The 13,151-nt window shown below is 47.5% G+C and overlaps 1 protein-coding gene across 1 annotated transcript; it reads left to right on the top strand.

The window, feature by feature from the left end:
- Positions 1–588: 588 nt before the first annotated feature.
- Positions 589–12,213, top strand: RHBDD2 (rhomboid domain containing 2). The gene is made up of 4 exons (XM_058569019.1): positions 589–797; positions 2,802–3,209; positions 8,506–8,656; positions 11,236–12,213. The coding sequence occupies exons 1-4, from the start codon at positions 611–613 to the stop codon at positions 11,591–11,593; spliced, it is 1,104 nt and encodes a 367-aa protein (XP_058425002.1). The 5' UTR covers positions 589–610; the 3' UTR covers positions 11,594–12,213.
- The last annotated feature ends 938 nt before the right edge of the window (positions 12,214–13,151 follow it).

Below are 13,151 nucleotides of genomic sequence, written 5' to 3' on the forward strand. Positions count from 1 at the left end.
AATAGACCTCGATTATTAAGGTGTTATATGACATTCCTAACACTTCCGCACCTTCAACAGAATCCTTCCCTCATCTCCCGCCTCTTCCTCTCCAATTCAGCCACGGAAGGCTGCCCCTGCTGGACCGTTGGCCAAATCCAGCCACAGCAGCGGGGGGACCTGAGTTCTAATTCTGTCTTTGCCATTTACCCGAATTGCCCAGGGTCCTCCCCAGACCTCAGTTTCCTCATTGGTATAATGGGGATAAACACAGATAGGAGAGGATGGTGTGTGTAAGGGCTCTGTAAACCGCAAGCCACACTGATCACTAGGTATCGAGAGTGGAGAAGATGAAGCCCAAACCCGAGCCCCTGGAGTGGACCCCACACCGGATTCCAGCTATGTCCCAAAGAAGTGCGGCCAGGGGGCGCTGGCCGGATACTTGGCTGCCTGCGCGCGGGGGAGGCTGGTCAGCGCGACCGGGTTGGACAGCTCGGCGCGGGGCGGGGCCTCGAGGGGGCGGGGCTTCCGGCCGCCGCCTCCGCTGTTGCCAGGGGAGACAGGCGCAGGGAGGCGGAAGGAGCCGAGGGCCGGCCGGTGCCCAGCGGCCGCGGGAGCCGGCGTGGGAGCGATGGCGGCCATGGCGGTCTCGGAGCCCGGGTGTCGGAGCTGGGCCCTGTGTCCCGAGGTGCCGTCGGCCACCTTCTTCACGGCGCTGCTGTCGCTGCTGGTGTCCGGGCCCCGCCTGTTCCTGCTGCAGCCGCCCCTGGCGCCCTCGGGCCTCTCGCTGCGCTCCGAGGCCCTGCGCGACTGGCAAGGTGAGCGGGGGCGGGGCCGGGCCCGGAGCCAGCCTGTCCTCGGACCTCGCCGGCCCGGGCTCCCCGCGCCATCAGGCCTCGCTTCCAGCCGCTCCGTCCCTCCTTCTCCCTCCCCGGAGGACCAGCCCCATCTTCCAAGTCTTTGTCTCTGCGGAGCCCCATCTTGGTCATCACCTTAATCCTTCCCTACTCAAATTTGTTCCCTTCCCTGTCGCCACCGGGCTGGTCAAGGCCCCCACATCCGGTCGCTGGCAAACCGGTTTCGTTCACGCATGCTTGCTCTCCGGGGAGTTTTCCTTTCCTTCCGTTGCCTTGTCGCATACGCACCCACGTCTGCTTTAGGGCTTAACCCCCACGGGAAAAATTTTCTCTTGCTTTCATTAAGACACGAGCTTTACCTGTAGCCGCCCCTATAAGCGTCTTGGGTTTAGAGTTTCTTCTGCTTCTTTCGTTTGTATCTTAATCCTGACTCCGATTCCCAGCTCATGGTGGGAGGGGTTATCGTGTGCCTTTGGGAGAGGTGTTTGTTTCCTCAGGGAGAGAAATTTTGCAGACCAATTAAGTATAAACATCCGCTCATAAAAGACTAGTCTCTGTTTCTTCCCTGTTTTCTGGGGAAGAAAAGTGGAAATTTGTATAGCTCTTGCTGTTTTGCAAGGCACACTCACATGGTTTAATCTCATTCAATTCTCACGATGATCCCATGAGGTAGGCTTTGTTATTGCCCATTGTTTAGATGAAACTGAGGCTTAATTTGGAGAATCTCAGAGCTATTAAGTCATACAGTTTGACAGGAACCCAGGTTTTCCTTTTTATTGTGTGATGTTTTGGAACTGGAGCCTTGGGTTATGTAATCCCTAAATTATGTAGAGTTGCTTTTAGAATTTTCACATTTATACTTGGAATTTCAGTTTTCCACTTTACTTCAACAAGTGGTGAAGTACTCTTCAGATAATGAAGGCTTACAGAGGTGGCCTGAGTATATGGTTCACAGCCTGCCTCCCTGATCAAATCTAAAACTGCCCCCCCCCCATATGCATAGACAGGTGCAAATGGCAGCCTAAACTGAGCTCCCTTGTTGTTCTTTGCTTCACAGCTTCTCTGAGTGTGGGGTTCATGGGCATGTGAGCGTCAGACACATAGACCTTTGAAGGCCTCAGGTGTAATCCCGTTACTTTACAGTGCGGAAACTGAAGCCAGACAGGCCGATGACTTGACTGAGCTCAGCCAGCCTGGACGTGATAGAGCCAAGATGCCACTCCACACTTGTGGGTTCCCAGGTCCAATATTTCTGCACTTCACTGGTCCCCTCCTTCAGTTTAGTGTTTTGGCCTGCGGGAATGTAAAAGTACATAAGAGATGACTGCTTTTGGAAAAATGAAAGTGAGATTCTCTGCTGTCTTCTTGCACATAAAGCATTGCTCTACATGTAAAATTGGATAAGCACTTTCAAGGAAAACTTCTGAGTTCTATATCTGTATTATTAGTGATAGTTTTATAATCTTTATAGGTGCAAAATAATTCATGGTCCCTTTTTTCTTCCTCTGAACAGCCACTATGGAAGGAGAGGTCAGGCTTACAGCTGAGGAGACTGGCACAAAGAGTATTAAGTGGCACCTACTCACTCCACCCTGAAGCCGTTCCAATTAATTAACCCTCAGACTGTCTGGTGAGATAGGTCAGTATTAAAACCTAAAAAAGAGTTATAAAGCACATTACAAATTCAAAGACCATCCTGTGCTAAAAAGTATTATTTTTTCCCCCACATGGAAGCCAGTCACTGATAAGACTTGCTCCAGGTCTGGGAAAGAGCAAGAATTAGATATTCACACCTCTACTTTGAGTTTTGGGTCCTTCATTGTTGCCTCCCACTACTTGTCATGGCTCCTGGCTGATTTCCACTGGCTGTGAGAGCCAGCTACTCCCCATTCCCGTGGGTTGTAACCTGGCTTTCCTTCCTTAGAGCAGCCCACCCTCAGGCCTCTAACCCAGCTCCCTCTGCAGTTTACAGGCTGGTGACCTACATCTTTGTCTATGAGAATCCAGTCTCCCTGCTCTGCGGTGCTGTCATCATCTGGCGCTTTGCTGGCAATTTCGAGAGAACCGTGGGCACCGTCCGCCACTGCTTCTTCACCGTGATCTTCGCCATCTTCTCTGCTATCATCTTCCTGTCGTTTGAAGCTGTGTCATCACTGTCGAAGCTGGGGGAGGTGGAGGATGCCAGAGGTTTCACTCCAGTGGCTTTCGCCATGCTGGGAGTCAACTCTGTTCGCTCTCGGATGAGGAGGGCCCTGGTGTTTGGCATGGTCGTGCCCTCAATGCTGGTACCATGGCTCCTGCTGTGTGCCTCCTGGCTCATTCCCCAAACCTCTTTCCTCAGTAATGTCTGTGGACTTGGAATTGGGCTAACATGTATCTTTCCTAGGAGGGAATTGTAGAACGATAACACGCCAACCAAGTTGGAGGGTCTGGGGAGTCAAGTACATAGAGCTGTGGGCTCAGATGGACGTGATCTGGGTTCTGGCTTCAGCTTTGAAAACCATGTGGCCTTGGGCAGGTCATTTCCCTTCTCTAGGCCAGAATTTCCTCATCTAGAAATTATCAATATTTCTGTTTCCTCATGCCAGCTTAGCACTGCCAGTTAGTGAAATATTTTGATTTGATTTTTTTCATTGTAAACTGAGTTGTAAACTTATATTTGACTAATTATGATAGGAGTTTTCATTGGAAGAATCTGAAATACTCATGAGCTGGAGATGTTCCATGAAAGGAATAGGAAACATGTTTGTTTGTTTTTGTTTGGTTTAGTCTTTTTCTCAGAAAAAAATTTTTTTTTTAAGATAGGCTTTTACCATATGGGTGGTTAAAACTTAAGATAAGCCTTATATCCCTTGTATAAATATTCTGGCAATTAGGGCAGAAAAAATTCTAAAATACAAAGTAGATTACATTTTTAAACATCAGAATTGATAGTATTGAGGGTTGGACAAGGTGCATTCCTAAAATTGCTTTCAATTTGTGATTCTGTCAGCCATTAGAGTAGGCCCTGTATAAATACACATTGATAACGTAGCTCTTATTTTTAAATTTTCATTTCATTGATTTTAAACCTTTTTTTCTAATATGGAAATTTAAAGCTATAAACTCCTCGATAAGTACTACTTGAGCTGCATTCCACAAATGTTGATATGTTGTTTTCTTTTCTTTCTTTCTTTTTTTTTTTTTTGTGAGGAAGATCAGCCCTGAGCTAACATCCATGCCAATCCTCTTCTTTTTGCTGAGGAAGACTGGCCCTGAGCTAACATCCGTGCCGATCTTCTTCCACTTTATGTGGGACGCTGCCACAGCATGGCCTGACAAGCAGTGCGTCATTGCGTGCCCGGGATCCGAACCTGGGCCGCCAGCAGCAGAGCATGTGCACTTAACCACTACGCCACAGGGCCGGCCCCTGATATGTTGTGTTTTCATTGTCACTCAGTTAAAAGTATTTTCTAATTTTCCTTGGGATTTCTTCTTTGATCCAAGGGTATTTATATATAAGTTGCTTAATTTCTAAGTCTTTCTTTTTGTTATTGATTTCTAATTTCATTTCATCTAAGCAAAGAATATTCTTTGTAAGACTGCAGTCCTTTTAAGTTGTTTCTGGCCCAGCGTTTGGTATGTCTTGGTGGATGTTCTGTGTGTACTTGAAAAGAATGTGCATTCTGCAATTGGTGGGTGTAGTGTTCAATGTATGTCGGTTAGGTCAAAGTATTGATGTTATGCAAGCCTTCTATATCCTTGTAACTTGTGGTCAATTACGGAGAGGACTGCCGAAATCTCCAGCTAAAATTGTGGATTTGTCTATTTTTTCCTTTCAATTGTCAGGTTTTGCTTCAAGTATTTTGAAGTTCTATTTTTGGATGCATACACATATAGGATTGTTATGTCATCTTAATGAAGTCACCCTTTATCATTATGAAATTGCCCCTTTTAATCTCTGGTAATAGTGTTTGCCCTAAAGTCTTCATTGTCTGATATTAATAGTTATTCCAGCTTTCTTAAAATTAGGATTTAAAGAGTATATATTTTTCCATTCTTATATTTTTAACACGTTTGTGTATTATTTTTAAAGCATGTGGCTGGTAGATAGCATATTGTTGGTTCTTCACTCTGGCAACCTCTGCCTTGTAAATGGCATATTTAGGCCCTTTACATTTAGTGTATAATTGTTGATATGGTTGAGGTTAAGTCTTCCACCTTCCTGTTTGTTTTTTCTTTGTCCCAAATGTTCTTTGTTCCTTTTTTCTCTTTCCCTGCCTTCAGTTGCATATTTTTTTAGTATTTCATTTTATCTTCTCTGTTTGCTTATTAACTATTCCTCTTTGTTTTATCTTTTAGTGGTTGCTCTAGACTTTATAATATGCATTTTTAGTTTATCACAGACTTCTTTCACATAATATACAACTTTGTATATAATGTAAGAATCTTATAGCATTGCATTTCTATTTTTCTTTCTGTCCTTTGTGTTATTGTTGTCATACACTGTACTTCCACATATATTTTATTTTATTTTTATTTATTTATTTTTTTCGTGAGGAAGATCAGCCCTGAGCTAACATCTGTGCTAATCCTCCTCTTTTTGCTGAGGAAGACCAGCCCTGAGCTAAAATCTAATGCCAATCCTCCTCCTTTTTTTGTTTTCCTTTTTCTCCCCAAAGCCCCAGTAGATAGTTGTATGTCATAGTTGCACATCCTTCTAGCTGCTGTATGTGGGACGCCGCCTCAGCATGGCCGGAGAAGCAGTGCATCGGTGTGCACCCAGGACCCGAACCTGGGCCGCCAGTAGTGGAGTGCGTGCACTTAACTGCTAAGCCACGGGGCTGGTCCCACTTCCACGTATATTTTAAACCTCATAATACATTGCTATTACTTTTGTCTTAAGCAGTCGATTACATATATCTTAATTAAAAGACAACATTTGTCCACATGTTTACCATTTCTCGTTCTCATTTTTTTGTGTAGATCCACATTTCCATCTGGTAACGTTTTCCTATAGACTGAAGAACTTTCTTTAGCATTTTTTGTACAGTGGGCATGCTGGTGTCAAATTCTCTCAGCTTTTGGTTCTCTGAAAATGCGTTTATTTCAGTAAATAGAGAATGCTAGCCTTCTCTGATCTCCTTTCACTTTTAAAGATGTCATTGCATTACTTGTGGTTTGTATTTGTAATGAGAAGTCAGTAATCATTTTTATTGTTTCCCGTTATAATTTATAGTTTTTCTCTGGCCCCTTTCACTATTTTTTCTTTATGGTTGGTTTTCAGATATTTAATTATCATGTGCCTTGGGCTGGTTTTCTTTGTGTTTACCTTGCTTGGAGTTCGTTGATCTTGGATCTATGAGTTCAGAGTTTTTATCAAATCTCAAAAAAATTATTGTTATTATTTCTTCGAGTGTTTTTTCTATTTTTTCTCTTCTCCTTTTAGGATGGCAATTACACATACGTTAGACTACTTGATATTGTTCAGTGGGTCACTGGGGCTCTATTTTTTTATTTTTTATCTTTTTTCTTCTTTGTATTTCAGTTTGTATAGTTTCTATCACACTGCCTTCAAGTTCAATGATCTTTTTTTCTGCACTGCCTCATCTGCTGTTAAATCCATTCAGTTCTTTATTTCTCATTGATATTTCAGCTCAGGAGGTTCCATTTGGTTCTTTTTTAGGTTTCATTTCTGTATTGAGATTCTTTAGGTGTTCCTTCATTATGTTTGTGTTTTCCTTTAAACACACATACTTACACATTTACAATAGCTGTTTTAAATTACTTGTCTGTTAATACCATCATCTCTGGATCTATTTCTCATGACTGTTTTCCTCCTGATTATAGACCCCATTTTCTTGCTTCTTCATTTGTCTTGTAATTTTTTTTTATGCTAGAATTTTAAATGCTATGTTAGTGAGGGCTGAATTTTTTTTGTTTTCCTTTAAAGAGTATTGATTTTTTTGGGTGATAGGCAGTTAATTTACTTGTTGAGGCATTGCCTTTTTGGAAGTCTCTTCTGAATGCCCTGGGTGTTCAGTGAGGTCTCTTTACTCTGTCCGGTTAGGATGTGAGCATGTCCCTACCCTATGTGAGTTCCAGGAGTTGTTAAGCTTGCAGCTCCCTAATAGTTGTTATTTCCTTAGTAGCTGTTCTTTGCCTGGCTTGAGGAGTCTCAGCCTATGTATGTGCATGTTAGTATTCAGCTCAAGTCTCAGGGAACCCCTGTGCACATTTATGGAGCTCCTTCTCTGAGCAGCTGCCTCCTCTCCATTACTCTGACCTGTAAATCCCAGGCACTTTTTCTTCTCTGAACTCTGTCTCTCCAGCTCAGCAAAAGATGCCCCTTCCCATGCTGCAGTTAGGAAAGTGCCTCCAGGCAGAAACCCAGCTTGATCTTGAGGCTCACTTCGTTTGTTTCCCTTTACTTAGGAATCATAGTCTGGCAGTGTTTGTTGTCCAGTATTCATAAAATATCATAGTTATTTATGGTGGGAGGACTAGTCTAGAATTATGACTTGATCAGAGTGAGAAGCAGAACAAATTCTTGACATCATTCTGAAGTCATCAGCCGTAACAATGTTTGACTTCCTTATAGCATTGGTTATCACCTGGAAGCAATATTTGGAAATATACTGCCCTCCCTGAAAGAATTTAGAAAGATGCAGGGGCATCCTTGGTTATCACATGACTAACGAGGTGCTACTGCCATTTAGTGGCTGGTAGCCAGGGATGCTAAATGTCTTGCAATGAGCGAAACAGTCTAGCCCAGCAAAGAATTGCTCGAAATGCCAGTGACATGCCAGTAGGGAACACTGCCTCGAGGATTAGCTTTCTCTTGGTGCTTGCCTACAGCCTTCTTTCCACCACCCCCCTTCTTCTAGCTATTGCTACTCACAAGTTAGGGTTCAGTATACACATCACTTCCTTAGAGAAAGCCTTCTCCAATCTCCCTAGACTAGGTTAGCATCTCCAGCATGGTCTTCCACTTATTCTACCCCAATTACTGATTCCTTGTGTAGCACTTGTTACTTATTCCTTGGTTTCTGGTATATACTAGATGTTCAATAAAGATTTGTTGGAAGGATGGATAGATGGATGCATGGATGGATGGATGGATGGATGGATGCAGGCAGGCTGAATCTTTGTGGCTTCCTAGGCAGTGGTGGGCTGACACAGGTCAGATGACCAGAGTGCTATCACATCACTGGGAGTGGTGACAGTGTGAGGGAAGGGCTACCAAAGAGGCCCTCATGAAGCTCATTTGGTCACATTGAGGCAAGGTGCCTTGTATTTGGGACAAAAGTACAAGATGTCAGTCCTCCCGAGAGGGTATTGGGATAGCCTCCTGCCTCATCCTGCTGCAAGGACTGAGGTGTGTGTTGGCTTCTGACTGTGCTGGCAGGGATTAGAGTGCTCAAGAGATAGGGTGGGTTGGCATAGGGGAAGGTGAGGTGTTAGCACCTATCTGCCACTCCCTGTTGCTGGGTCATGTTCCCCCTGAGGTACAGGGGATAGAAATTCAACTCTTGGTTTCCCCTGAGCTTGGAACTTCGGTCAGAGTTTATGGTGGAATAAGCACCAATGCCCCTGTGGAATGAATGTGGGAACCCGTATTCTTCTACGGGGAGTGTTCAGCCCTCCTCCCTTGAGCTGCCTCCAGTTTCACTTAACATGCCAACCTCAGATGGCCTCACATACTGCTATTCCATCGACCTCTCAGAGCGAGTAGCACTGAAGCTCGACCAGAAGTTCCCCTTCAGCCTGATGAGGAGGATTTCGATGTTCAAGTACGTCTCAGGCTCTTCAGCTGAAAGAAGGGCAGCCCACAGCCGGAAGTAAGTTCCAGAACTTTTAAATCTTATTCTTAAAGCAATTCCAGGGCCTGTAAAGGGTGTGGCTGGGTCAGTGTCGTGGGGGAAAGGAATAGGGTCTCGGCAGCCCTGGGCCCAGAAAATCTGTGCAGATGTCTTCCGAGCACTGTAGATTCTGCCAGCTGCATCTGAAGTAGGGACTGAGCAGAAATGGGCAAGGGAGGGCATTTGAAGCACCTGTGCGTCATTTGAGTGACTTGTGGCAGACTGGGCGAGCGTGGCCCAGTATAGTGTCCTTACCAGCCCTCAGCACTGACGAGCACTCTGTGCAGGTTGGGCTGGACTCTGGCCTGTAGCACTGGTAAGAAGCACAGACCGTCCACACAGCTGACTAGGTGGCTTAGGAGCTGGCGCAGCCTGGGACCCGAGAGGTAGGGTTTTCTTGGCCATCCAGCAAGAGAAGGGGAGTTTTACTGTTTTCCAGTCCAGGCTCATTAACTCTCAATGGAAAGTGTAGTCAAGCCTCTGGAGTTCCTGTAGCCTCACTCCTTCCTTTTATTTTATTTTATTTTATTTATTTTTTTTTTATAAACTTTTTTTTTTTTAATTTTATTTATTTTTTTTCCCCCAAAGCCCCAGTAGTTAGTTATATGTCATAGTTGCACATCCTTCTAGTTGCTGTATGTGGGACGCGGCCTTAGCATGGCCAGAGAAGCGGTGCGTCGGTGCGTGCCCGGGGTCCGAACCCGGGCCACCAGCAGCGGAGCGCGCGCACTTAACCGCTAAGCCACAGGGCCGGCCCACTCCTTCCTTTTAGAGAGGAGGCCCGAAGAGGACAAGAGTCTTTCTCCAGGTAACACAGAGCAGGAGAGCCCAGTCTGGTACTAGAGGCTCCTGTTCCGGGTCCTGCTCACTCCTTTCCACCCTTCCACGCTGCTGGCCTCTTGTGTCCTTCACTGGGTTTTGTCCATGCTGAGACTTCACAGCATAGGAGGTTTGTTTTCTTCAACAGTCCCTCCAATAGAAAGGACTCACTGTGAGGTCGGTGGCCGTTTTCTGCCTTCAACCAGCTGTGGAGTAGATTTTGCCCTCCATGCTGGCCTGGATGCAGGATTTTGGTTGAATTGGAAGCTGCTCCTTGTAGCTTATTTCAGGAAGCGAACGCTCCCAGCCTTCACCAGCTCAGGGCCCTTTGACCATTTCTCAAAGGCAGGGAGGCATATCCTGGGAAAATGGAAATGCAAACTCACCCCTTTTGCTTTGGGCAGGTGTTTCCTGGGGTCTACATATGTGGGAGACTGTTTAATTTAGAATTAGGTGTATCGTGTCTGGTGTTCTCATAGACTCTAGAGAGGACTCAAGGGGTCCTCAGATACAAACTCCCACTCTGTGAAGGAACCCCTTCTAAAACAGCTGATGGTGGGCAGCCGGCCTTAACTCACACCCTCTGGTGCCTGGGGGCTCACTCTCCCAGGCAGCCTCTGACGAGAACGTTCTTTCATGCTGAATGTAGTCGCCTCTCTATAACTGGGACACTTGGTGCCAGGTCTAATCCTGCTTCACCGTGACGTGCAGATCTGGGTGGGGGAGATGGTGACCCTTTCAGTTCCTTCCGTGTTCCTCATGTGGCATGATGTTTGACCCTTCATTATCCTGGCCTGCTGAAGGCACCGAGAACAGAACATGATGTTTCAAATGGCCTGATAAAGGGCCACAGGCAGCATTACAACACACGTTTGTTTTGGTAGTTGACAGGCTGTCTGGACAGCTTTGCTCCCCTGGAGGCTCCTGTCAAGCTTCTGGGTAAGCCAAAACCTCTACATTTTTAAAAATCTCTGAAGTGCTATTAAAGTGTCCTATATCTGTACTTAAGCAGCTGATTCGTAAGGTCAAGTTTTAATTGAAACGTATACAGGGTCAGTCCAATCACCTAAAATAAACATCAGTGATATTGGCATTCATTCTCTGTAGTTGAAACTTTGCACAAAAGTTCAGAGGATAAAACCCTTAGAATGTGTCTCCATTCATGATCCCAGTCACGTGTGTCTGTGCTGAGATCTTTAACCTCAGCGCAGGCAGCTCCCCATGTCTGTCATGTTGGTTCCTGCCATGTTGGAGCTGTGAGTCTTCATTCCTGAAGTCACAGGTAGAAAGTCTGACAGTGGACACGCCCTGGGCCCAAGCCCTGCGCTACCCCATTAGAGCCCCCCCGCCCTCCCACCCACAGAGATGGGTCCATTCTCATTGGGTGGAATTGCTGAGCCAACCACAAACACAGTGACTACTGTGACCTGGTCCCCACTGCTCCCCGCTCTTTGCAAGCTACTGTGAGTAGGTTACATCTCAGGTGGTGTACATCCCATTGGCTTGCTGCAGGACCTGGGGTGGGCCCTGCCGTCTCTGGGCATCTGATTTCTGTTCGACTGAAATTAACCTTTCTCCCTCCTTGGTACTTAACAGCTAGTTCCATAAAATGTCCAAAGCATGTTGTAACATAAAGCAGTACAGTGACCCACAAGCTTTTCTCATGTGAAACAACAGCTGGGGTGCTGTGCCTTAGCATTACTAGCTGAATGACCATTTTCTCTCCTGTTCCATTCCAGGCTGAACCCTGTGCCCGGCTCCTACCCCACGCAGAGCGGCCACCCTCACCTGACCTCCAGCTACCCTGTCGCCCAGATGCAGCACGCCAGTGGCCAGAAACTAGCCTCCTGGCCAGCCAGTGCTCCTGGGCACATGCCCAGCCTGCCTCCTTACCAGCCTGCCTCCGGCCTGTGTTACGTGCAGGACCATTTTGGCACAAACCCTAACTCCTCCGGTGTCTGCCCGGCTTCCGCAGGGGCCTCCCTGGGGGTCCAGCTCCCTGCCCCCCTCCACTGCCCTGGCACGGTGTATTCTGGGGCCCTGGCTGCTCCAGTGGCTGCAGGCTCCAAGGAGTGCTCAAGGGTCCTGATCCCCTGATAGAGAATTTCTAGGGAAGCTTTCTCACATCTTGGCCTTCTGAAGAAGGTTCTCTCTGAGCTAAGATTTTCTTGACAGTTATTTATTGAACACCTCTGTGTGCCAGGCTCTGTGTTGAGTACTTTGATGTATGTTCCTGTTTCAGTCTCCATCCTCATGACGACTTCGTGAAGTACAGTTTATTGTCCCCAGTTTACAGATGCAGAAAGTGAGACACTCTGTGAGTACATGAAGTCACGTAGCTCTGTAGTGGCACAGCTGGGGTTCTTGGCTCTGGGCCCAGGGCTCCTCCCACCTGCTGTCCTGCCCCTCAAAAGACACTGGGAGAAGAGAGTATTGGTTGTCAGTGGCTGCCAATGGTTAATTCCAGCTCTACGTCTCCTTCCTGTCGTTGTCTGTAGTGCTCTTGGTTATTTAGTGTCCGTGTGTCTGTGTCTGCCCTCCAGGGGCTCCCAGCTGGTGTGCTCGGCAGTCCCCAGGCCTGTGTAGTGTTTCTCCCCTGCAGTGACCTCCCCACCCAGACTTCTGCCCCAGAAGCGGTGAGACGGGCCATTGTGAACCACAGCAGCATGCTGATGGATCCATAGTGTTGATGACCTCTGTATAAAGAAACTGCCTCCAATACCTGTCCTTGGTGTGTGGTCTGTCTGTGGTCTGGCTGGGGAATAAAGATAGCATGATTTGGGCAGTGGTAATGCGGAGTGTGATGGCGAAGAGGAGAGGTGTGTCGGGGTCGAGTCAGGGAAACGGCCGCCATCCAGTGGGGACCTGACATGGAGAGTGAGGTGCAAAGATGCTGATGTTGCTGAAAGGGCAAAGAAGCAGCTTTGGCAACCCTGAGATTGGCAGCAGCAGGAAGCCACTACTGCCTCTAGGGAGGAGGAGGTGTTGCCAGAGCTCCAAGCTGGGACGGTTGTGAGGAGGGCTGCCTGGCAGGACCTTATAGCGAGGAGTGGCAGAGATACCAGCAGCAATGGCACCCGAGGCAAGAGTCGGGGAGGAGAGTGCTGGCTTCCCTGCCTGTCGTCTGATCTACCCGCAGGGTCTTCCACGGGCCAAATGAACCAGGAGCCCATTGGCAAGTGAGCCCAGGAAATGTAGTGGCGGGGGGGTTGGCCCCTCTGATGGAGGGCAGGACAAGGACAGGAATGTGACTGAGCTAACAGGCATCTGGCCAGCCCAAGGAGGGCTCGTGGCTTTTGGTCAGCTGTCTGCTGGAGGTCCTGGCAGTGGGCGCAGTCAAAGCACGCCTGCTTGCAGGTGCTTTCACAGGTGTCCTGACACAAGGCCCTCACTCCAGAGCTGGGTGGCCTACCCCGGGCTGGCTCTTTGAAAGGTCCTGGCTAAGCAGGTGGATAAGACAAATCCAGCCCGCCTGGGGAGGGTTGGGGGTGAAGCTGAGAGTGACCCCTGAGCTGGGCTGTGGAGTAGGATTTGCCAGCCTCAGAGCTGGGTGTCCAGACTGCAGCTGAGATTCGTCTTCAGTCACAGGACAAGGGCAGGGCCTGGCCTGGGCCTCTGGCTCCAGCCATAGCCGGCGCCTTTCCTATAGTGTTGC

The sequence above is a fragment of the Diceros bicornis genome, chromosome 26, assembly GCF_020826845.1.
Source record: "Diceros bicornis minor isolate mBicDic1 chromosome 26, mDicBic1.mat.cur, whole genome shotgun sequence".
NCBI lineage: Eukaryota > Metazoa > Chordata > Mammalia > Perissodactyla > Rhinocerotidae > Diceros > Diceros bicornis.

Excerpts from the sequence above, each read along its gene's own strand:
- RHBDD2 (XM_058569019.1), top strand. The coding sequence starts at position 611 with ATGGCGGCCATGGCGGTCTCGGAGCCCGGGTGTCGGAGCTGGGCCCTG. Across the intron at positions 798-2,801 it reads GGCCCTGCGCGACTGGCAAG|TTTACAGGCTGGTGACCTAC; the intron begins GTGAGCGGGGGC and ends CTCCCTCTGCAG. Across the intron at positions 3,210-8,505 it reads ACTTGGAATTGGGCTAACAT|ATGGCCTCACATACTGCTAT; the intron begins GTATCTTTCCTA and ends TGCCAACCTCAG.